The 25,481-nt window shown below is 38.3% G+C and overlaps 1 protein-coding gene across 1 annotated transcript; it reads right to left on the bottom strand.

The window, feature by feature from the left end:
• Positions 1 to 2,698: 2,698 nt before the first annotated feature.
• On the bottom strand, positions 2,699 to 24,937 carry LOC119897881 (doublecortin domain-containing protein 2-like). Its single transcript, XM_038711900.1, has 9 exons — positions 24,085 to 24,937; positions 23,079 to 23,133; positions 17,992 to 18,068; positions 17,561 to 17,695; positions 16,971 to 17,120; positions 15,991 to 16,045; positions 15,346 to 15,523; positions 4,296 to 4,366; positions 2,699 to 3,620 (listed from the first exon to the last, which is right to left on the bottom strand). Exons 1-9 carry the CDS (start codon positions 24,369 to 24,371, stop codon positions 2,946 to 2,948), a joined length of 1,683 nt encoding a protein of 560 aa, XP_038567828.1. The 5' UTR covers positions 24,372 to 24,937; the 3' UTR covers positions 2,699 to 2,945.
• Between the last annotated feature and the right edge of the window lie 544 nt (positions 24,938 to 25,481).

Consider the following 25,481-nt stretch of genomic DNA (forward strand, 5'->3'; position numbering starts at 1 on the left):
AGATGGCAAAACAAATACTGCCATCTGCTGGTTCCCTAGTAAATCACATTAAGCCTGTTGCAAAGAACCTTGGTGTCTGGTTTGATAGTAATTTAAATTTCGAGCAGCACACCACAAAGCTTGTTCAATCATGTTTTTATCAACTTAGAAATAGCAAAAATGGACACCGTGACCATTTTACACGCTTTCATCTCATCACGCCTGGATTATTGCAACAGCCTTTTCACTTGTTTAACCCAAAAATCTACTGATCGACTGCAGACTGTCCAGAACTCAGCTGCCAGGCTTTTAACCAGAACAAAGAAATATGACCACATCATTCCTATTTTAGCTTCATTACACTGGCTCCCAGTGTGTTTTAGAATTGACTTTAAAATTCTATTGATTACTTTTAAAGCTCTTCGTGGCCTCTCGCCTTGTTATATTTCTGACCTTTTAGTCCCATACGCACCAGCACGTACCTTGAGATCCTCGGGCAGAGGTCTGCTATCTGTTCCAGTGTCTCGACTGAAAACTAAAAGGGACAGAGCGTTTGCAGTCACGACCCCGAGGCTCTGGAACAGCCTGCCCGAGGAAATCAGGTCGGCTGAGTCAGTGAACTCTTTTAAGTCCCTTATTAAAACATACTTTTATAGGAGAGCCTTTCCCGATCTTATTTGACTTCATTTTATCCCTTTTATTTTATTCTATTTTACTTATTTTATATTTATCTTAAATGAGTATTTTAGTCTTTTCAATGTTTTCTTGCTTTTATCTTGTATTGTTTTTGTATTATTGTCTTTTGGATATTATTGTCTTTACACTTGTTAAAGCACTTTGTAACTTGTTTTTGAAAAGTGCTCTACAAATAAAGATTATTATTATTATTATTATTATTATTATAAGTTATTACTTACTACAGAAAGAAAGCTAGCTGAACATTTGTCTGAAATCCTTTCAGCTCTTTTAGCTTATGGCAACAAGTAAAAGCCAGTTACTCTTGTCTGAGCGAGAGTCTGGTCTCTCGCTCTTGAGCTTTGAGATTACTAGCTTCTTCCAAAGAACTTTATATACTTTTTGCTTCTTCTTTCAGCTTGCTTGCTGAAAAGTTGTGTTGGTGCTGTAAAGCAATCCGCTGCTGTGATAAATGTCCTGCCTGTGATTTCAATGTTACATAAAGCAGTAGCTGGTGTAGAGAGCCCGGAGTGGTAATGACAGAGAGGCTAATCACCCTATTACAAGTCAGCGTACCATCAAAATGATTTTGAAGCTGTTATTTATTTAGATAAAATTACTACATAATGTTCCTTTAAGTATATTTTCATTATTTTTTGACAAATTTGAATAGAGTCACTTTAGAGTGAGGTAACAGTGATAAAGAGAGGGAGCTAAGTATGTTTTACTAAAGCATTTTAAAGACATAGGGGCTACATGATGAAACATCGTGATTTCCAACAGCTTTACAGATAAGACTTTCAAACTGTATTCATGATTATATGATTTAGATGAACATTCAGACACATGCAGTATGGTTACAGTATTTCACATAGCTTATTGTACTTACTTTAAAAGTAAATTTGTATCACTTGCTTTGGGAAATAGACAAAAATATCATACATACAAAAACATCTTTAAAAACAAGCAATTAGTGTAATCATACCTGTTAAAGGGGCTACATATAGTTTTTTTTTAATGAAATCACTTATCAGTAAATCATTTTTTTACTGTATATTTGTGAGCGTGTTGTAACCTCACAGTCACGGAGAGACCTCTGTTGGCTTTCATCCTATTAGACTGGTAAACTAACATTACTGTAAAGCATGTGAAATAGGCTATATTGTGATTTTGTGCTTTAGTTGGCTCAACTTAGATAGCAAGGAAGGAGCAGCCAGCTATTGTTAGCATGAATCTACCATTATTTGCTTCGTAATGTTCAGTTTAGATTTATTGTTGTTTTACTGATACTCAGATACACAGCTTTTTGCCAGTCTCAGTAGCTGCAATTTCCGTGACCCACATAATACAATAATACAACATGACGGTGCAAGACACCACAGTGGAAGAGCCATTTACCACAGTGATGTTACTTACTATGATCTAGCTGTTGTAAAGTGTGGCAACAATCTTATTTATAATAATCAGTCTAGCTCACTAACCGTTTTCGTTATCATCCAATAAATATAGCTGTGACATTGCTGAGCCTCCAGTGCAAGATACACAACTAGTTATTGGTGGACAACCTAACACGGACATACTGTATCATGTCGTCTAAATGCAGTCATTGTAAAATTACCGTGCAATGAGCATGGACTAGTTAAACGTCAAACTGATAAAAATATTACTATAATGTTGAAATGGGAGTTCACCTGAGTTTCCAGCATGTTGTGTGATGCTGTCTGCTGTGTTTCGGACTCTGTTTTGGCTTGCTCATGAGCTTGAATCTGAAACCGCATTGCTAGAGGCGGCTGAAAACTACACATAGCCCCTTTAAATATATATTTTAAAAACAGTGAATGCGAGGCTGTAACTACATTTTAATTTCCCAACAGTACTCACTACAGTGCTCACAGACAGTGTACCAAAACAATAAAGCAGCCAAAGAGGAAACAGTACGTCTTGAAAAATAAGAATATATTACTATAGCTTTTATTTGTTTTGTATGTTTATGCCATGAAGGTTAAGAATAATGTTTTAATAAATAGCTTTTAATACACACCTGGAATGTTGATAGTTTTTTAATGATTTGCATTTATCACTTACTTATAGATATGCACCTCTGTCTCCATCATCACAATCATCTGCTCAACAGACTCTGAGACACTGTTTATTTTCAGTCCAGATTCTATCATCTAGTAATATTTCTTTACATGCCTCGCTTTGCCAATTATTTTTAGATACTAAATATTTTCAGCACTGCTCTTTCAAGTACTTTCTCTTTTTCTTTCCTAATCATCCTTTTTCTTGCTTTAATCTTGATTGTCATTATTATTATCATTACCATCATCATCATCATCCCCATTCTCTCCATTTGCTGTGGCATCTTTGCTACTGGCTGAATGCGTCTCGCCCATGTCCAGCTCTGCTTCACTTTCCACATCATCATCTTCTCCACTGACCTCTCCATTCACCTGTCTCTCTTCTTCTCCTGACTCTTTGGTAGCTCCCTCTGTTGTTTTGCTCAAATCTTCTTCCTGGTTACTGTTGCTACTTCTGTTGCCATCGTTCTCTTTTGTCTCGTTATCTGATGGAGTTTTCCCCAGGTCATCGCTGTTTTTTGTCTCTCCTGTGTCTACATCATTAACTTGGTCCTTACTGCTATTCTCCCCATTTCCACTCTCACTATCTTGCTTCTCTTCTTCTATATTTTTTCCTTGCTCATTCTTTTCACCCTCAGAAGATGTATGGCTTCCATCCTCTTTCTCTTTACTGTCCAAGGTCTTATCACTGTTGCTACTGTTGGACCCCTGCCCCTCACTCTTACCCTCCTCCTTCTCCTCAGATCCTGCTGTTGCATCTACCTCATTTTCATCATTTTGCTCTTCATTTTCATTCTCCTCTTCCCCTCCTTCTTTTTGACCATTTGTCTCCTGGTTCTCCTCATTTTCTTCTTTGCTTGCAGAAGTTTCATCATCTGCAGGTTTCTGTAATGCAATAATACCACAGGAACAATTTATAGCTCTAAATATTTTAACAGGCATAGAGTGTAATTGGATTGTTTACAATATTTCTCTGAGAGAGTGGCAGCATTTTGAGTCATGAGCACTTACAAATCAAGTGGAGCCAAAGCATTATGTATTTTTTTCAAGACCCTTTTTATGGCATGTAAATCAAAATGCAATACATAGTGGAGAACCAGCAAGCATTTGGGCTCCCTAATGCACCATGGTATATAAAACAATAGGTATTTATTATTTTGTAATCATTGGGTGATATGTATTACATAATGATATAATTGTAATTAGTATTAGTACAAATACAAATCAAAGTCTATAAATAACAATGGACTATAGATAATATGAATTCTGTTTCTTAAATCATTGAGTTAAAGTGGTTCAAATAGACATTTTGGCTCATAGATACAAAAATATATGCATCCCAAAATAGAATAAACCCTGTAGAAGGTTTATTCTAGTTTTTCCAGGTATCATGAGAGAAGACTGACATGCAACAAAGAAACCTGCAGTTATGTCAGGCAGTGTGCCTGCTGTGTGCCCTAATGAGAGGCTAGGTCAGAAAGACTGTAGAACTACATCTCTTTACAAAGATGCCATTGTTAGCTCCTAATAATCCATTATGTATGTATGCTGTATGTTTACCTCTTCAGCTGGCTGGTCTTGAAGGGTCTTGTCCTTAGAGTTTCCATCGTCAGCCTTTGATTCAATATCATCTGGAAATGCAGAGATAACAGTGAAAGTAGTAGAATCTAAGCAAAGGAAGTTAGTGTTAGCATGGGCTGATTTTACAGAAAATGGAGTTCAGTCAAAGCATGTTTCAGTGTAATATTATTATGACATATGCATGGGTTTCATCCTTATGCATGTGTGATATTTTGCCCTGAATGGGCTTATTAGGGGCAATATAATGTGAAAAGTGAGTGATGGGTGTCACCCTGCTGTAAATACTTAAAAATTTACAGTGTTGGGCAGGAGCGTCGCTACAAGTAGCGCTGTTACTAGTTTAACTACATTCTGAATCAAATAGCTTTTCAGTAATGAAGCTCTTTTACTGACCGAGTAGCGGTAGCTTCCACACACGCTACATTTCCCCAAGCATTTCTGAAGGGTCAGTGAGTGACGCCACCGCCACACACAGACCTGTATGTGTAGCCGGCAGAAGCGCTTCTGTGTGACGGTGACATCACGTACCGATCCTTGGGCTGATGTCTGCGACTTTGCTGCAGGGGAGTAAAGACATGCGCGACTGAGTTTACTTTCTATTATGATAGTTATTGTTACACCACTTGTGAGAAGGATCTAGGCCCAGCCTGGACAGCTCTTCCTCTAGTGAGGAGGAAACTTTGATATATAGTGGCAGAAACTTGTTTCCATGAACATCCAAACAGACTTTTCTACACCAAATCAAACAAAACCGAGAGGTAATAAAATGACATGAATTGTATCAAAGACATGAATAATATTTAAATTTAAAGAGTGACAGTCCGTTTTGAAAAGGCCCCAAAAGACTAAATGATACAGAATACAAAGAAACGCTGCACATTACAGCACAGTGTTAATTTAGATGAATCTAATTCCACTCTAGTGATGTAAAATCCTTACAATCACTTTGTTTTTCACTTATGTAATTGTACAGGTTTAATATTCCTTTATGTGCTGACTTATTTTAAAGACCATTACATCATTCCAGAAATCCATAAAACATCTCCTTTAAATAAGGGAACTTTTATTCATCCTCCAATATGTGACTTGTTGAAAAAAAAATGTTGAAAATACATCTTTCACACCACAGCTGTTTTCAGGCTTGCACAGGCACAGCACAAGAGTGACACCTGGTGGCGAAGATGAAAAACACTCAAGATGATTTCAGGCAAGTAAACAACTTCCCCAGACAATGGAAGTGTGCCAAAGAGAGTTCAAGGTGGTGAGAAGGTCCAGAATACAAATGTCACATTAGATCACAACCACCTTCATCACTATTATTATTATCCCCAGTGCAGTAATCATCCTAATAATCATCACATGTATAAAAAGGCAGATGTTGTTCCATTGCTTTAAGGTGATACTGTACATATCCCCAAACACAGAAATACAGAAACATAATCCAGTCCCATTAAAGAGGTTCCCTCAGGTCAGGTCAAAGTTGACTTGAAGAGAGATATGGGCCCCACATTTTCTTTTTGATAAGATAAATGACTGGTTTCATCTGCTAAAGTTTTAACAAAGTTGCAAGCTGCAGTCAAGATTGTTCCACCCAGGACACAATGTGTAATGCAGACTGAGCAAATTAGTAGACTGGTTGAAAGAAAAAAAACAAAATAAACATATCTTGCATAGTCCCCAAGAGGAAATGTATGTCATACTTTACTGTCTAAACAACTGTGTAGTGATACTGTGGATCTTGATGTTTAAACGAAGACATCAGACCCCAGCTCCATACCAGCAACACACTCATTTCTATTGAAGCAATCAGCTCAGCAAGGCAGGTTTGTTGGAGTGCAAAATGAATATGTTATTTTTTTTTTTTTTTAGTTTTCATGTGAGCATGTGCATCAAAGGCCTTGGAGTAATTAACCCAAAACATCATAAGAGGAATACAACTATACGCTCTGATAAACAACATAATTACACACTTGTTTTGAAACACTGGATGAGACTGAAATTTTCAATCAGAAAATAAGCGGCAAAAGAGTGAGGCAGGAAGAGGGGGAGAACAGAAACAGTGTAATTAATGTCTTTAATATTAGTTTCCCTTTCTACACATACCAGTTAAAGAAGAAAAATGACTCGGGTAGAGATTAGAAGAGTTTATGGAGACATTTAATGCATTTCAAATGCAAAACTGATTGAAGTTTAGCTATGGTGGGAGATGAAACGTTATGGTAATAATAACGGACCTCTTTAAGAATATTTTATGGAAATCGCCCGCATTCATTAACAGCGAGGGCCGAACGATTGAGCGTAAGCAGTAAGCAGTGGATGAGCTGCTATGACTCTAAACATCTTAACATGATTTGAGGATGAGGCACCGGCTCATGAAAATGCTAAATCAAATTAAACACAATATTTAGAATCTCCCCTTCTTCCTCTTCATTAAATCCAGTAGATTTGGGTCCTGGCATTCCAAATGGCTACACAGTTTTGTGTATATGTGTAAGTGTGCAGATATGTGTCATTCTATCCCTCTTTTTTTTTTTATAATCAGACAAAACCACACATACTACTCCTTCCTTCACTTCACACTACCGGTGCACAAACGCATATAGAGCACACCCATATTTCCGAAATAGTGCTACATCTCATCCATCAGTGTGAGGTAAAACAAGGATGCAACTGTAAGTGGGTATAATTACTCATATAAATGGCTCTTGCTGCCATTCTTATGAAAGGCAAAGTTATAAATGACTGTTGTTTCCAGAGAAATGTAATAAAACACACATGAAGATGTAGCGATAGCAGGTAGTAAACTACAACAACCTCCCTCACCGCAACAAGCAAACCATCTCCCTCTCTCTTTACAAACACGCAAACACAGATATCCGGCCTTACTGGTGCAGGGTTTTAGTTTTAGGGGACTGGTTTGTAAAACAAAAAACAGGTCTTCGGTGGTCTCCATGTCTACACCTCAGCAATATACAGTAACACTGTGCAGCACTGCTTTGATCTGTGTTTACATTTGATGTGCTCATCCAATTCTAGTAACCCCAATCCAATCTGCAGTTTACACCAGGTAACATGATGTAAATACTATTCCATTCAATATATATGGATTATATTCCATCCATCCATCCATCCATCCATCATCAACCGCTTATCCTGCGTACAGGGTCGCGGGGGGGCTGGAGCCAATTCCAGCTGACATTGGGCGAAAGGCGGGGTACACCCTGGACAGTTCGCCAGTCCATCACAAATGGATTATATTACTAAGCTTAATTATTAACATAGCAATATTTATGATAGCAGAAACAATCCCTCTGTTGTTCCTTTGCTCAGATAGACCCTGAATCTATACTACAGTGTAAAAAGTCTTCTCTTGTTTGCATAAAATGTAGCAATGAGTTTAAACTCGGCAGGGAGTCGGGTGGTGAGCCAACATGTGAATGCAGCTTTTCATTTGTTGGACAAAATAAAAAAGCCACATTGTACATTTTATCATCGTATCTTTTCACAGAAAAGCTTTTTCACTCCTCCAGGAAGCATTTCTGAGTAAAAGCCATACAATGCAGTGCAATCAAGTTTTTGACTCCACAGGAAATCTGTAGCAGACCAGTGCATGAATATGTTTTTTCCCCATCGCAAATAGAACCATGAATAGGTTTATTGAGGATGTATGTGGCTTCTAACAGCTCTGAAGGTACTGTGCTGGAGAAACCTGCTGTTTTTAATGTTTTCAATGCCCAAATCATTTATTCCAGTTTCTCTGGAAGCTGTTATGCCATTTTTCTGAGATTAGAAGACATTTTCCATGCTGTGACACCTCTGGGAAAACATACTGAACTGAATAAAGCTTTCTCTAGTCTTGAGTACTAGAAAATTCAGTGAGGGTTTTTAACTCAGTAAGAGGACTGAAAATCTCAAGACCAAAATCTCAAATAATTGAATTTATCTCATTGTAGCCTACTTATTGCATGATAACATCATCAAAAACATTTCTGAATCCAGCAGTTACTGTGCACTCACTGACCACCTTATATTAACTGTAGGTTAATAACAATTGGTTGTTTTGCCAATGCTTTTCCTGTAAGGAAAGGAATGCCGAACAAAACCAAGCCTCTATCACAACTTAATGGAATACACGTTTGTTATTGGATCCTTTTTTGTTGCTGATGTATCATGAGACACTCAGACATTGTGAGCTCTGACAGGCTGACATCTGCGTTACAAGCACACTGGGAAAATGTGTTCTTGGGTTCTTGGACATGCTTTGGATGCCATGGTCAAAAGTACTACTGTGTACTGTGTTTTTTTTTTGTTTTGGCTAGAGTGGTGCAGAATCTTTATTCTTTCAAAGCCACTTCTGAAAAATCAATCCCCAAGTTGTAGTTCTAAATAAATAAAGATCACCGTTTTAATACACACTGTATTTCTGATTGTAAACCAAAGCATGGAAAAGTCGTTACCATGGCCTCCACAAGCGACAAGTCAATTCTGCTTTGGGCGGATTAGCTCTGCCATGTTAAATAATCACTCAAGTCTTGACGTACTACTTAATGTATCTAAATCACTTGACACAACACCGAATGTATATCACCATTCAGTACAGCATGTTGCTTATATACACCCAGTGGATTTAACCCACTCAGCACATGGCTGAGTTACAGTGGGGTGTAAAACAACATGGGTAGTAACTCTGAATGGTAATTATGAAATGTTGCCACTCAGCAAGTGTGCTCCAATCACTGACCAGGGTCCTGTTAAAATATTTAATAGCTGTGTGCCGGCCACCATGAGAAAGGCCCTGTTGGTGTTGAGTTTATAGTGATGTGACACAGAAAAACTATCCAGCTGCTACTGCTACATTGTTTCTCTCTCTCATGCATACACACAACACATTTTCATGTAATTAATAGGTTTATAAGGCAACATAGCAGTGAAAGTATCAAGAGAAACATTAGATTTGGGCTTAGGGTAATGTTCTCTGTAAACATGTCCTTCATGTTTAGCGTCACACAAACAAATTTGCTAACACTTTTGCAGTCAACAATCCGCCATATCACAGCTAAGCACAACGTACCATATATATCATACTACTACTCTGTAAAAACTAAATTAGTGACTCAAAAGTCACCACAAGTACTATATCAAGGGAGCACAACATTGATTCAGTTTACCTATCACAAGCTCTAGCAGTAAAAAAACAAAACTGTTGTAAAATGTCTTCTGGCTTTGGAGGAAGCTTGTATACTGACATATGCTATTGAGCTGAGTCACGATATAGCTGCCTCAGCTGCTACAATTATGACCTTTCTTTTTTAAATCTGTAACCTAGATTTATGAAAGGGCAATGCTAAATTGCTAGTGTCCATTTAAAGGCTTTCAATAAAAGCCTTGTGGATACTGTGGTTAGAACAAAAAATACTATAAGTATATTTTTCCTTAACATGTTGAATGCACTGTTTTTATGAAGTATTTCTTGTGTATAAAATCATTTATATTAATATTTGTTTCCAAGGCACATCTGAATAAATAAATACCATCCATTATCTCTAAAGTTAACTTTTTCAGTAGCCTAGTGCAGAAAATACCTCTCATCTGCAGTATGTGCAGCCATGTGCTTAAATAGCTTTGACATTAAATCAGAGGAAAGTGCCTCTAACAATATTGCAGTCAGACAGGCAGAGAATATTTATAAAGGTCATGGTTTCAGTTTAATATTTTAATAATGTATGGTTTGTTCTCTTTCTTTCCTCACAGTTGCCTGAAACCTTACAATCAAGACTCTTGATTATACAAAGGTTTTATTCTGACTGGCTTCTGTCATTAGTGCAAGATCAACAAACATTTAAAATTTAGATTTTTCTTTCTTAACACACCAAAAAAAACCATAATTGCATGCTATAAAATACAGCTATTTTTAATGCAATTTAAGTCTTCCTAACCAATAACTTCATTAACATGATGTTGATGTTCTGTTTACACAAGCAGATCCCTCTCTGAACTGGAAGTAATTACTCTACTCATTTATCATGTAAAATCTGCACTGTGCTGATGTTATTTTAAGTTTTGCAATATGTTTTCATGTTGTCTTTGCACCCCAAACTGCATTATTTGGACTAAAACGGGTAAATGACAATAATGCACAACATTTGAAAATGTTTCCCAAATGCATTATAATAATGATGGCAACCCAGCAACTCCAGATGCCCTCCTAAGCCTTGCTCCAACAAGTGATGTAAACTTTAGATCTCCACAAAATGTCACATATTTACCCTTACCATTTTGGTTGAATGGCAACGCTGTTCTGGTGTCTCTGTCTGATACAAATCTTGCAGATTTTCCAATGACAACTTCTCCACATGTGCATCTACTAGCTCAAGCTAAAAAAAAATAAAAAAATAAAAAAAATAAAAAACACAACCAAAAACACGCAAAGCAGGCTAGATTAGAAGTGACAGAAATGGGGGGAAATGCGTCATTGAAAGTGTCACACGTTTTAACTCTATACTTCATATGTCACAGCCGGCTCTGTTGTATGTCACAGCTGAAACACTTGTTAGCAGATTAATGCAGCAGATTAGCACAGCTACCCTGCTCTTTAATCCAGTAATCCTGCATCAAAGGGTCATGAAGAACCTTTTTCTGCTGTAGTTAAAAAGGAGAGATGAAAGGAGAGGAAGAATGAAGGAGGGATTGGTAAGGATGGCCGTGTTGTCTGAAATGTGACATATGAGTGTGTTGCACGAATGCACAGAAAAGCAGGCACACACATAACACACATAACACAAACCACAATTTCTAAGAACTTGGCAAAGAGAGGTGAAAAAGACGTTCTTAAATGTTGCCATCTCTCATCCTTCGCTGCTGAGCCTCTTTTTTTTTGACACAGGCACACGATTTAAGACACACTGCCTCTTTGTGTACATGTCTCCTGCCTCCCAACGCTGTTTTGAACCCTATTTCACTCTGACAGGCATTACAGATACATATGCTAACATGGCTAATTCCCCAAGGCAGCATCACATTTTATGACACCAGAGGCAGAAGGTTGATCTGTCTGGATGGCTTGTGCATGTGCACACACACACACACACACACACACACACACACACACACACACACGCTCTCACACTCTCACATTCAACTAACAAATAATACCAAGAATGTTTCCATTTAGATTTTTTTGAAATGAGTTTTTCTAAAAAAATACGTCAACTTAAAACTTCCCGCAATTCAAATCAAAATCCCTTCAACGAAAATAATGTGGATCCACTATGTAGCATAAATTGAATTGGCTCCTGCTACATTCAAAGATGGAGCCCAGTACATGAAAAGAAGGCAGCAGGCTACTTGGAACATGAGCTTTTGTGTAAAGTGTATGTCCTTGAGGCTTCAGCGCTGGCAGTGTTACATGGGTTATTTGAAACTGGAGACCGCACAATTGAGATACAAAACTGCTCTGTAGGTGTTCGTGTGTGAAAGAGCACAGGATGAAGACCTTTGGGTGTGTGTGTCTAATTTCCTGCTGTTGTAAAATGTACTATTAACTGGAACTGCTGTTACACTTTTCGAAGTCGTTTCTACCATATTACTGAGTTACAGGCTGCTGAGTCTGCATGGAAATCCATAGGAGGTACTACATCATGTTATGTGTTGATTATACTTTGCATCAACTAACCTCATTCTTGTCTGTGCCAATCCGGACACATATGCGTGTAAAAGCAGCAATTGTGTATCATCAATGTTGTAATTCTTGGTCATATTCTCACCATTATATAAAGGAGGCCAATTTGCTTATTTTGAAAGATACTAAACATGTTAAAAATAGACCTGACATAGACACACGCACACACACATCATTTTGAAAATCAAAAAGGCCCACAATAGTTGTGTGGTTTCTCACTAATGCAGAGACACAGACAACGCATGCAAGAATCCTGATAATCAGTAGACACACCCTCGTCAGTGGACGCCCTTCTCCTTCCAGTTCTGCTGTGTTTTCCCTCTCCCTTCTTTCTTAAAGTGCAATGCTCTTTTGTTGATTTTCAGAGCAGCAATTTGGCCCCAGCAAGGGCCAAAGGCAAGTAAAATTCTGCTTTGATGACTCTAAATGGGGAGATTATCCAAATGAAAGGCAATTATCCAAACCCCTCCCATCCCTTCAATATCTCTGGGCCTTTTTTTCTCCCCTTTCGATGCTCATGCTCCACCATTTCAGGCTATTCATCATGGTCACTATTTGATTCCACCTGTGCTCTTTTTTCCCTCTTCCTCCATCGTCATAATTCCCTTCTACCTTCATCAACTCAACCTTTTATTCCCTCTTATTTAACCTTCTTTTATCTTCCATTCTCTTTACATCCTATGCCCCATAACCTGTATTTTCTTCTTCTCTCTTTTACCATTCCTGCTGCCTCTCTTTTTACTTCTTCTCTCCTTCCTTCTCAAGGGAGCCATTAACTGAACTGGCCACAGGTCCATTTATGAAAGGGAACACTGATGAATGTCCCATTTCCAGTGTGAGGTTAACAACACCTGCTAATTGGTTATATACAACCTGAACATGGATGTGTTGTTGAAAGAAAAAGCTAACACTGGTCAATCCCAATTTAAAAGAGCTTGCTTAAAGTGTAACTGTTTTGGGTGACAAACATGTCTTGTTGGTTAAGTCTTCTTAGCCAGATGTCTTTGTTATAGAACGTTCAAATTCATTCCATGACCTTTGCTGCATGAGTTGTTGCATTGCCTCTCCCGTTGTCTTTGCTGTCACTCACCACTGTGTTCACTCTAATGAAGCAGAAAAGTCAGGAGCTTTACAATACACCAGACAGAAACTGCTGGAGTTAACCTCAGTCTGGCTCCCAGCAGCTGATAGACAGTGAATAATGGGGACTTGGCATGCTGACACTCACACATACACACACACGAAAACTAACCTCTATGTCACAACAGAGTCAGCACGGAACAGAGGGAGAATCTCGAGTTACGCGGCCACTCTGTCTCATTCGCCTTTTTTCGTCTCTCTTCTTCTTTCAGTCTGTGCATCGCTCTATCTCCCCCACCACCCCCTCAGAAATACATTTATAATGACATGACACCTTTATGATAATCTTTTGTTTTCATTCCAGTGTTCCAGCACACCGGAGATCTGAAGTGTGGGTTTCATGCTGTGTCCTTTCCACAGCCTCTGCTAGTCAACTTTTTGGCTATGTTCCTTTTGGCACCAGAACGGGTCTGTTTACCTCATGCCCAGCCAGGGCAGGATTTCCCAAAGGGAAAATAACAACGGTATGTACGTATGTGCTGTTGTTGTGAATCTCTCAACAAATGCGGATATGAATGCTGTGTTCCTAGAAGTAAACCGGACAAACATGACCACAGCACTAAATGTAGCTGCTAATGGGTACAAAACTCATTTGTTTTTGGTAAGCCAGTGGGCAGCTATGACTCCAGCTTGTTTGCTTTAGAGCAGCCACATGCACAAACATTTTAGCATTGATATAATTTGTGAGAGAAACAAAAAGAGTAAAGATACCTTTGGTAAACCTCAACTTCCTGTCTCTTACAAAAAGTCTGTTCAGAACCATGAACAGAGACCATAACTTCCATACATAGACTGTATTATATATACTACACTCAAATACTAAGCCAAACAAATAAGGGGAACTATTAAGAAAAGAATGACAGCATTTGAAAAAGACAATAGGTCAAACAGTGAACGGTGCATGATAACGGGATATGCTCTCTAAGCCATTCAAACAATCTTGTCTAATGCCTGATCTTGTTTTCCAAGCTGTCTGTCTGTTAATTTAATCTTTGGTCAATGTCACCCAAGGGGACCAATAATGCAACATGGTTTGCTCTGCCTGTAATACGACATGCCATGCAATCTGATGTACTGAGGATTTTGAGGGTGACATTACAGGTTCCAAAAGCACACGTGCACGTGCAGACACAGACAAAGACACACGCACATTCCTCATCCCACTCTTTTGATGCAAAATGCCAGCTCCCCTGAACCACAGACACAATTCTCCACGCTCCTTTAGGCTTCGGCTGTCAACTCTCCTGCCAGACGACGAAACAGGCAACATCTATCATGAGCCACAAGATGACGTAATGTGGTTCATACCGCAGTAGGCGTTACAACAATGTCAGAGGCCGTCTGCAGAAAATCTAAATCACTTTTACAGTAAAATGCTCTCAATTCCCACGCACATTGTTACATAAAATGCGTATACCATTCATGGAAAACATCTGTTAGGGTCCCAGTGCAACTAAATATCTTAATGTTCAGAGGAGTGCCAGCTGCCAATGAGGACAAAAGTAAAGACTCACTAGAGATACAGAGTTTCTGCAGGACATTATAATAACTCCAGAAGATGATGTAATGTGTTTCTTGTAGTAGTAGTTAATGTCATCATGCTAAACCTACTTTCAATATTACTTGCTACATTTTTTGCAGAGCAACAGTGCCACTATGTGGGCATTTGAGATTGTAGCAGGTTACATAAGATTTCAAAGGCCATGCATTACATCATATATCTGTCTAACTCATCATAATTGCATAAAAGGCCTATCTGTGCCACATGTTATAGTAATTATTTATGGGACAATACAATTGAGACATACAGACATTAAAAGGCCGGGTAGCAGTGACAGTATGACAGAGTGACATTGTTGTTAGAAGTGACGTTCTGTCTTCTGAGCCACGCATTCACCTTCGTAATTGCACAAATACACGCAGCCGCATATGTATGCATCCACCCAGGAATATATTCACTTTATCATGGATTTATAAACAGCAATTTTTTCTTTACATAAGATAATTGTTGAATAAAATTCCTATTGTTCAACAAATCTCTAATACTCAAACAAAAAAGACACAAATAGGAACTACAGTTGTATCTCCTTGTTCTGACTTTGAATATGGTGCTGCTGAGCTCCAAACCCACACTCTCTTCGTCAGGCCTATTTGGAATTAGCAGGTATAACATATTCCATTCCAATCTGCTCCACATGTTTCTGCATTTACCATTATCAGAAATGCCGAGGGTCATGCTTTGTCCACTCCTCTTCTTCCTGAGGGAGGTGAGTTTGGCCTGAGAGATCTGTCTGACGATGGAGGACAGGTGTTCGTTGTTGTTTTGGCCTGGAGGAGAGGCCTTGGAGTCTCCATCGCCACTATCGCTGCATCGTACCATAGACTTACTCTGGAGGAAATATAAGTCAAGTTCAGTTGGCGAAAAACTTGACAACAATTAGAGCATATGCAGCATGGGAATATCAACACTCTCTGCTTCTGTTTATCTGAAGTTCATGACCTGGCATTTTTTAAATGAATGCTCACAGTTTTGCTTTCAAAGTTAAGGCCAAATATTGTCAGGGCTGAATAAATGAGAACTGTTTTTACTATTCAGACAACAAGGCCAAATTATACACTTGAACAAGTTTTAACATTTGAAGACTCACTTCTACTCCAAATCTTTCATCCATGTTCTTTATTAAATAAAGTCAAAGCAACTAAATGATACAGACAATCAAATACTTTCCTCTACTTGGTATATGTTCAAGAATGCTGTGCTAATTAGTAACGTCCAGTATGCAAGCTTTTAATTTTTCATTTAATTTATTTATTTATTTAATAAAATAATCTTAATAATTCATGTGCAATTCTTACATTTCCATTTTGCTTGGAGAATCTGTAGATAGGCGGTAGGGAGTAAGCTTTCATTCTGTAAACAAAACAGACAAAAAATTATTTCATGATCACACGCACCTGAAATTAGCAATGTAATTTTGTAAAGTGAAATAAAGTTAATCTGAAAATGAACACTGTACTTTTTTTAAATTAATCAGTATAGTAAAAAAAAGCCTGCTAAAACATTTGTGTTTTCAGAAAGCTACATAGCTTTGTGTATGTTCATATGAAATGGTAAATTTTAGACATTTTCTTCCAGATTTCATTTATTTCAATAAACTGTAAAATGATTTAAACATGGCACCAAGAGAGGCAACATTTTTATTCACGTGCACCAAATTATCCATCTTTAAAATAATATTTGAAGGTAAGCGATGAAGGTTTCAGGAGGGTTGAAAGCAGATTTTAGGTCCTGAAGGAGTCATTAGCTGCCACACTGGAGCACAATGGTCTCTAAGAACCATCCCTGGCAGCCATAGTACTAAATTTCCACAACTCTTCATGAAGGACTTAGGAATCTACATACTGATGGATACTAATAATGTGTCTTTTTCATCAATCTTGTTAAATTAATAAGTTATTTGTCAGTTTAAAGGTTTTCATATGTGTTCTGCAGGACGGATAAGTAAGATAAGTGAGTGCAGATAAGCAAGAAAAATAAAATGAAAAGTCCAAAGCTATAAAGGCACATCCAATTACAACATTCTTTTGCTGACTTGGTTGTGCTATATGAGGAAGGACAAAACAAATAGAATACTCTTTAGAACACTTTTCTAATAAACAGTGTATTTCTGAATAGATTCCAAAGATACATGCATGTTGTAAAAGTGAGTTTTTAAAAATATTTTTGCAATGGCAAATAACAACATAACATAGCAGATGTGTGACTAAAAACACTTCTAACTTTAAGCTGTAGACAACATGTTACTCCAATATATTTTCTATAGTGCGGTGCTTACCCATTGACTCTCCTTGTCCCTCTGGGTTTGGTGAAGAGAAGGTCACTGTATGGCAGCTTCTTAAACCTTTCTCTTCCCACAGCCACATAAAGCTGACTGCTCTCCAGTTGATTCCCATCAGTCACCTGGTCGCCTTCACAGCTGTAGAGACTAAGAAACAGGCATAACGTAAAAAAATGTACCAGTATGTCAAAACAAGATGCACTTGAGTTGCCGAATATATCCCATAATTAGTATGAAGTAATTTATAAGATAGTTAAAACATTGACCCGTGCATACTGTTTTCATTTGTCAACATACTGTGTGTTTCTGTTCATATATCACAAGAGCAAAGTTATTCAAAAGTTGTGATGTGTAGCAGTTTAAAGAAAATCTGTTTCTTTTTCATTTATATGCAAATTCATGTAGCAAGGTGTGAGAAAATCTAATGAGATCATCTGTTATAATGGAAGAACATGTGGTGTAAGTCTGAAATGTCTGTCATGTATTGCTCTCGAGTTGTTTGTTAACAAGTAACGACATACATGATATCATAACGCAGGGGAAAAAATACAGTCCATATGTGAAGTGAGCATTTTTTTAGGCTGTACCTTCGAACACCCCCCAGGACTCTCAAACCCATCTTCTCTGTGATCAACTCTAGTATTCTGTCAAACTGACCAAGCATCCTCTGGTGAATCAACAGCCTCATAGCGGGGTTCAAGACATCTCCATTTGCTACAACACTAAAGTAAACAAAATACACATGGTTAAAGCAAAACTTAGTATACAGTGTCCCTCTGAGTTCAGTGAAGCCAAGGGTATCCCTTGAAGTTCAAGAGTATACTGTGAGTTCAGGAATCAGCAGTCCATGACATTATCTGCGGAGTTGAGAGTTGTATACATATTATATACTATATTGAAGACACAAACTAAGATATCCTTGTAAGTGAATCTGAAAACTATAGGCAAAATCCATTGGTTGGGATTGTGGCAAAACAGTTTAAAATGGTTTGTGTGAAATGGGGGAAATTTAACGTACAATATTGTACATGGTTCCTTGATGGGTTTCAGGAATCGAGCTGACACAATGATCCGTTTCGGTGGCAGCGGTCTGGCCTGGAAAAGAAGGATAAAAAGAGTTAAATATGCCAAAGAGTGCATACTGTATGTCAAACATACAAACAACATTTATTTCTGGATCCTGATAACAGGGAACCTATGACTGCTTTGGAAAGCTTGTCATTAGATCAATGTGTCCAGTTGGGATTTACAGCTCTCATTTCTCAGAACAACAGACCTGTGCAAACTTTAGGGACTTTTGCTTTAGGGAGCAGTGCTGACACTGGAGTCCAGTTAGTTATGGACAACATTTAAAAAAAAACTGCAGCTCCTAAATATAGCAGGGCTAACAGAACTGCTTGGAGAGTCAGAGCCACTAAGAGTGGCAACAGTTAGATGTAGCATATATTGTGGACAATAATTCATTTAATTATTTAAAAATCTATCTAAATCTATCTTTTTAATGATTTTTTTCTTTGCTGTGAGAAATTTCAGTAAATGGTATTAAAAAAAAGCAAGATAATGTGACATCAAACAGCTTTTCTCCCTAAAGGCTAAGAGAAAGAGCTATTACAGTACACATTAAAATAATCTGTCTCTCATCTCTGTGATGGCAAAAGAATGAGCACTCTGTAATCCTTTGAGGTTGTGAGGTTGCAAAGAGGGAGCACTGCAGGCTTTGTCCCATAACACCTGGTAACCCACTGTGACTCTACCACTTAGATCCTGTGAGAGAGAGAAAGAGATAAGGTATATTAAAGGTAGATTTATTAAAATTCTTCTGGGGTCGGTGAGTGCTCTCTGGCGATGCAGGTGTGACGGTGTGACGGTGTGGGACATATTCAGGGGTGTACCAGTAACAAGGCATGAGGTCAGGGGGTATTACAACACAGAAGAATATTTAACATTAAAATGCATTTTAATTTACATAATTAAAATAATCAAAATTCCCCGAAAACATTAAATGAACTGTACTTGTGTAGTCAGGTAAAACAGGGGAACAGAGGGATTTGGGGTGTATAGAATGGGATTACTGCTGTAATAGAGTTCCCTTTTCTTTGAAGTGGCACTGTTACTTTAACAGCAGCTCAAAAGTCAGATCATGCGAGAGCGCAGAGTTTTGGCAGTAGCCTACAGAGAAACAAGCGGCTACCCAGGTGCGCATTTTGGTTTATGTGCAGGACAAATATCTCCATAAACTTCAACAAAGTACAAAAACAGTTGTCAATGTTAGCGCATAAGAGTGTGAATAAGCTTGCAGACTGAGGTAGAAGAATGATGATTTTGTATTCCTGCCAGTTCCTGTAGATTGGTAAACGAGGTTGTATCTTTGCCATGCTGAGGGAAACACTGAACTGTGGGGTCAGCGTAATTATAAACAGAATTACTTCATGGTGTAATCTGACTGTTTAAATAAGCTGTGTCCATTTTGTACAGTTTCTGTCTAACTTAGAGAGGAGATTTATGTGTGTTGACGTGTTTTGGAGCACAGGCTGCACATTGGAATGATTGAGTTGATGACACTTGTTTTTATGTAACATTAGTTTTGAGCTCCAGTAAAAATGTTTGTAAAAGTATATTTTGAGCATGAATGTATTTTATGTCTCACAGTGAATTTAAGCATTTTACTTTGAGTTACAACTATATGAGTTGTGTGGCTTACTGAATGTGGTTATTTGTATTTGTATCTGTCTTATTTTCTTTATTTAGAAAGAGCCACTACTGTTGTCTAATGTCTAGAGTCCAGAGAGAGTTAATAATGGCTAGGGAAATAATAATAACTTTATTGCAGACACAGGTCCATATAACACATCATACAGTACACAATACAAGGAAATACATAAATAAAATAAATAAATAAAATAAAAAAACATGCATACAAATTCCATATTAGCCTAGGATATACAGACTATTGCACCAATGTCGTCTTAACCTAGAAGTGTATCTATAGCAGCTTTTCAGAGGACTGACTAGGGCTTCAATGATATGATTCTCTGACTTGTCCAGGCGACACATAAAACTAAACATCAGTTGTCTTAAGAGTGCCTCCCAAGTTGGCACTCTAGTAGACACAAACAAATGACTAGCACTATGCCACTTTTTATGTCTAGATATAGCTAATGTCTACAGACAGCTAATACCTGAAGTTTACTAGTTAGGTGCAGTTATCTGCAGAAGACAGTGAATTTAAGTCTGTTTACAGTAACTGTTATGTACCCTGATTTTATGCTCTGTAATTATAGTTGTTAATTTTATCGATTTATTGCTTTACTGTTTTATTATGTTTTGTGAGGTGACCTTGAGTGTTCTGAAAGGCACCTATAAATAAAATGTATTACTATTCATATTCTGTGGTATTTTTTGAGTATTAAAGCGCACTATTAAAGCTGACAGTTGATATCAGATGCCTATGATATCAGAGAAAAAGAACAGCAGGAGGGAAAAGTAATTATTTTGTTATGTTACAACTGCAACTATCTTAGATCCTCAAAATTACAGTAATAACACTGTCCCTTATTGAGTACAGTCATGGAATAAAGAACCACAAAATTTTATTCTGTGTTCGGTCTCCCCAATTGTGACCAGGCCATACTTGCATAGCACCTTTCTAGTCTTCCAATCACTCAAAATGTCACATTCACCCCATTGCCACGCAGAGGGAAGGTGCCAACTGCTCATCAGAAAGGAACTAATCATTCAAACACACACACACACACACACACACACACACACACACACACACACACACACACACACACACACACACACACACACACCGATGGCACAGCTATCAGGAGTATATGCCACACAGTTTGTAACAAATCCAAGCCAGGAACAAACATAAACAAGCATGTGAGATTCTTCGATGCTACAGCAGGAAATAGTCCCTAAAGCTCATTTTAGTGTCCGTGTACACCATCACTTTGTACTTAGTGCAAAGTTTGCACAGATTTAATGAGCAAAACGATGAAACTTACAGTGTAGCAGGTGCCTTTAACAGGAAAACAACACCAAGGAAATACCATGTACTTTCAATGCAGCTCATGAACTTTACTACATCTCACACCCACTCGATTCCGTCTAGAGAGTGCAGATTTTAGATACAGCTAAATCAATTCAAAAAGTCAGCACTAATTTATGATGTAAGGGTTTTGTGTATAACGAGGTACTACATCTTGACTGGTGGTGAAAAATCACTATGACCAATTTTCATCTCACTTAAACACTCCTTCCGTATACTAACATCAGTGAAACTAGCAGGTCATCCCATTTCCTCAAAAAAGCTAATTTCAATATGAAACAACAATAGAAAAAGAGTATGAGCATGAAAAATGATTGCTTCATAGCAGCATATTGTCTGATGGTGACTTCTGAGCTGTGGTCAAAATCAGCCACATTTAGAAAGGTACGCCTGAGGCCACGACCCTCCTGTAATTAGTCCTTCCTAAAATGCTCCAAAATCAATAAAAGAAGCAAACTTGCCAACCATCTAGCCAGCTAAGAGTTCTCGTCATGAACTGGCACAATCAAGCAGGTTGAGTGGGGCGGTGAAGGGGAGACAGGGTCCTTTTAAACTAAATTGGCCCTTTGCATGCTCGCAACACAATCACAGCAGCAACAACAAGTCCTCAAGGTAATCTGTGAGGAATATGCTACTTGCTAGCGGGTGATAAGACCAAATCAAGAACACAGAGAGCAGTTCCTGATTATCTTTGTATGATTAACATGTTAAAGTGAAGAGAGGCAGTTAACACACCAGGGACAAAAGTCAATGACAAAATAAATAATTAAATAAATAGGGCTGCAGACTTTTAGCACAGAATAGACCTTCTGTGACCCACTGTTTTTTTCTGCATGTAAAAGTTTTGCACATATATTTCTCGCCATATTGACCCCAAAACAACATGAACGGAGTTAATAAGGTTTTGGGTGCTAGTACACACATCTGTGCCTTCCTTATTATACATTTCATTATAAACAAATAAAAAACAACCTTTTCATTTGGAAAGGGGACCTGCAGTCGACTTTCAAAATAGATGAGCCTGTGGGCTACCTGACTTTAAGCTGCTCTTGTTCTGGCCGTGACTTCATAGCTGGTGATTAAAGATGCATTGAAAGGAGGGATGATTATGATCCATAAATAAATAATGCATGGTCACCGAGACGACAACAAAGTGATTCTTCATCGAAAACAACAGAGAGGAATGCTCAACATTGCACCTCTCTTAAATGATCTTTCTAAAACCTTTACATTGTGGGTGAGGGCAGGAGTGCAGGGGTGATGTTCCCAAATCCTCATGTATCATGCATTTTGGGGCAGTTTAAAATGTCGAAATGTTGGATTGAGTAAGGGTATTATAACTGAAAACTTGCCATAAAAACACAACCAGTGAAGGGTTTAACTAGTCTCTAAAAAATAACTAAAGTAATGCAATAAAATAACAGACAATGACGTATGTTTGTAATTAAGGTATTCATTCTCATGCGGCTACTGAAGCATAACTGAGCTTACACAGCTGGAAATTCAAAAGAAAAAAACCCATTTTATCCAGTACATTCCTGTCGAATCATCTGAGGCTACTAGTGTTTCTTACTGCAAAGCTAAGGGATCCGGAGGTGGAGAAGAACCCGAGGATCTTCCCTGGCAAGGCCATGCAAGGATGCATCACACCCTGATACTGTCTGGATGACTGACAAGACTATGTGAATTATGTAAACAGGTTCCATCTCTGCAGATTGTTTTAATATGATGCCAAAGATTACACAGATTGGGTATTCCAGGCACAGCTATTAGCAGCTGTACCTTCATGAAGTGCCACAGTGACATGGCAGTATGTTTTTCTTGCCTTTCTTCTTCTCTTGTTCGCACTTTTATCTCTTTTATTACACTTTCATTAGGCATCGCAGTTCCTACATGGTGATTCATATTTCATTAATCGTTATAAAGCGGAGGTCAAGTCTTTTTCAACCTCAGACATTTTAATGCATTCAACAAGAACTTACCTTTCTTGATTAACTTGCACTAACACACTGGTGACTTTCTGACAAAACACACTTTCGCCATACCTGCATTGGAAGAGTTTGCATCATCCTTTTCCTTCTCGAGCCAATCTGTAGATAACTATAGACAAAATAAAGTGAAGTAAGCCTTAAATTAGTCACACCCAGCTCTGATTTTTAACAGGGGTATATCATAATTCACAAACTAAGAAATATTACTATATTTCATCAGTTAGTGGTGTGATTGTGCTGACACTTTTAACATAGTAAGAGATATTCATCATGTTGATTTTTTTTCACAGTTATACAGTTAAATAACGTCTCTGCTACCTCTCATTTTAGCAGTCAGTTAAAGCCGTACCCACTGTGCAGCACCACATTATGCATAATGAGGACAAACATATTTACTGTAACTAAATGGTTAGTTGGTAAATCATTTGTGTATTTATCTTCCCTTGCATTAGAACTGATTTTCCAGACAATTCCTCTGGGTATTAAAGCAACAATGTGTTAGCCTATACAGTGAAAGGGACAAGAGGATGATGACTATGCAAGTTCATTATATATTCGGTATCAGTTCTGCAGCAGAGGATATACAAAATGCATCCACATCTTTTCCAGGTAATTAAAAAAAAACAATGTCTAGGAGCATGGTGACCCCATACAAACTTCATGGGTCCAGAATACCTTCCCACTCAACTGCTTCACCACTACATTCTATAAATAACTTGATGCACTGATCTCATTATCTGCAGCATAAGTCCACTTATTTTTAGGCCTGAGCAAACTTCTCTCACTCAACAGTGGTGCAAAACTGGTGAGTCACATATACATTAAGACCATGACCCAGTTAGTGTGTGAGCAGTGTATTTCAACTGAGATTTTAATTATTAGCAGTTATTTCAACTGACCAGCATGACTTCCTGCATGCAATAGCCTACTGACAGAGGGGTTGACCCTGGTCACCCACAGTTGTATCACCAGTATTTATGCATATATATTCTTTAGGCTTAGCTACAGAGAGAAAAACCATCTGAACGTATTATTAATCCAAACGTTAGTTTAGTCTTACTCCAGCCTTTTGAATCTCTCCTTCCCAGCAGCGACGTACTGCTCCCCGCTCCGCAGGCTCTCCAAGCTGTCCACCTTGTGGCCTCCTCTCGGTGTGTAGATGTTTCTCACCGCACCAAATGGGGCTTGTATCCCGCCGGTCACCTCTCTCAACAAAGTCTCAAAGTTGGACACCCTCCTTTGATTTATCACAATCCGGCGAGCGTCGTAGTAAGGATCGCCGTTTCGGAACATGAAAATGTTCTTCACGACGGGCTGTGACAGAAAGTTTGGCTTCTCCGAGCTCATCGTTGTGCGTAAAAGCAAGCTGGCGCGCGACGGAGAGAGAGAGAGCTTTGTTATAATAAACTTACAACAGGTTGATCCCAATTGCGAGACAAAAGCCTGTAGGCCATTTTAATGACATTAGAGCTGGTACATCCTGGACAAATGTGTAAGGTTGAGCGGAGTTGGATGCGGCACGCAAATCTTCGAGTTCGGCAGTTTGGACACAAAAAGCGTTCAGGGCAAAAGGAGGAGGTTTCTGAATGAAAAATATGACCATAGGGATGAAACTGTTGATGTACCGCGGTGTTATAAGTGACAACTATCCATAGCACAAGTTTTGCAGAATCTCAATTCGCTACAAAGGAAACGGTGCAGAGTTATCTGCTTCGTGTGCACAGCTACGCAGCAGGTGAAGATGAAAGCCAGACGGGTGTCTGCAGTTTCCCCACGATGTCGGCTGAGTATCGTGGGAGCTGTTAGGATGTATCTATGGCAACACACCGCAGTTCTCTCAGCGAGGACCTTGCACGGCAGTAATCAACAGGTAGTCAGTCATTAACTGATGAGGAACAACAGGCTTATTTGATGAAATTCACAATGTCAGTCTGTAGTAAACATAACCAAAGACGCATGACGAACTATGTGAGCAGATAAAAAAATGTAAACCGATATGTGGGAGTATAAGTCTCAAACAACCATGTGCGAAAGTTAATTGGGCATCAGGAGACCAATTGGAAACCTGGGTCGCCGGTGACGTCCCAAAAGTGGGACAAAAAACATGTTTGTTTTGTGTACTAAAATTGTGGTGCGCAACAACAGGGAGCATTGTAGCTACTCTACACGTTTCCTGTTGCATCAATTAAAAGCCAGAGGAATTTATAATAGTCTACAACATGAATGCCTGGATTAATTCGTTTTGTCCAGTTTCTTTAATGTAAATGCTTGTAAATATTTCCCCACTACAAGCCATACGTTTATCCCTTTTATTTTATTGTATTTTACTAATTTTATATTAAATTTTCATGCTCTTATCTTTTTTTTTGTATTATTCTTTACACTTGTTAAAGCACTTTGTAACTTGTTTTTGAAAAGTGCTCTACAAATAAGGATTATTATTATTATTATTATTAT

This window comes from Micropterus salmoides, unplaced genomic scaffold (assembly GCF_014851395.1).
Source record: "Micropterus salmoides isolate LMB-PRFRI ecotype aquatic unplaced genomic scaffold, ASM1485139v1 Ms_hic_scaffold_11, whole genome shotgun sequence".
Classification (NCBI taxonomy): Eukaryota; Metazoa; Chordata; class Actinopteri; order Centrarchiformes; family Centrarchidae; genus Micropterus; species Micropterus salmoides.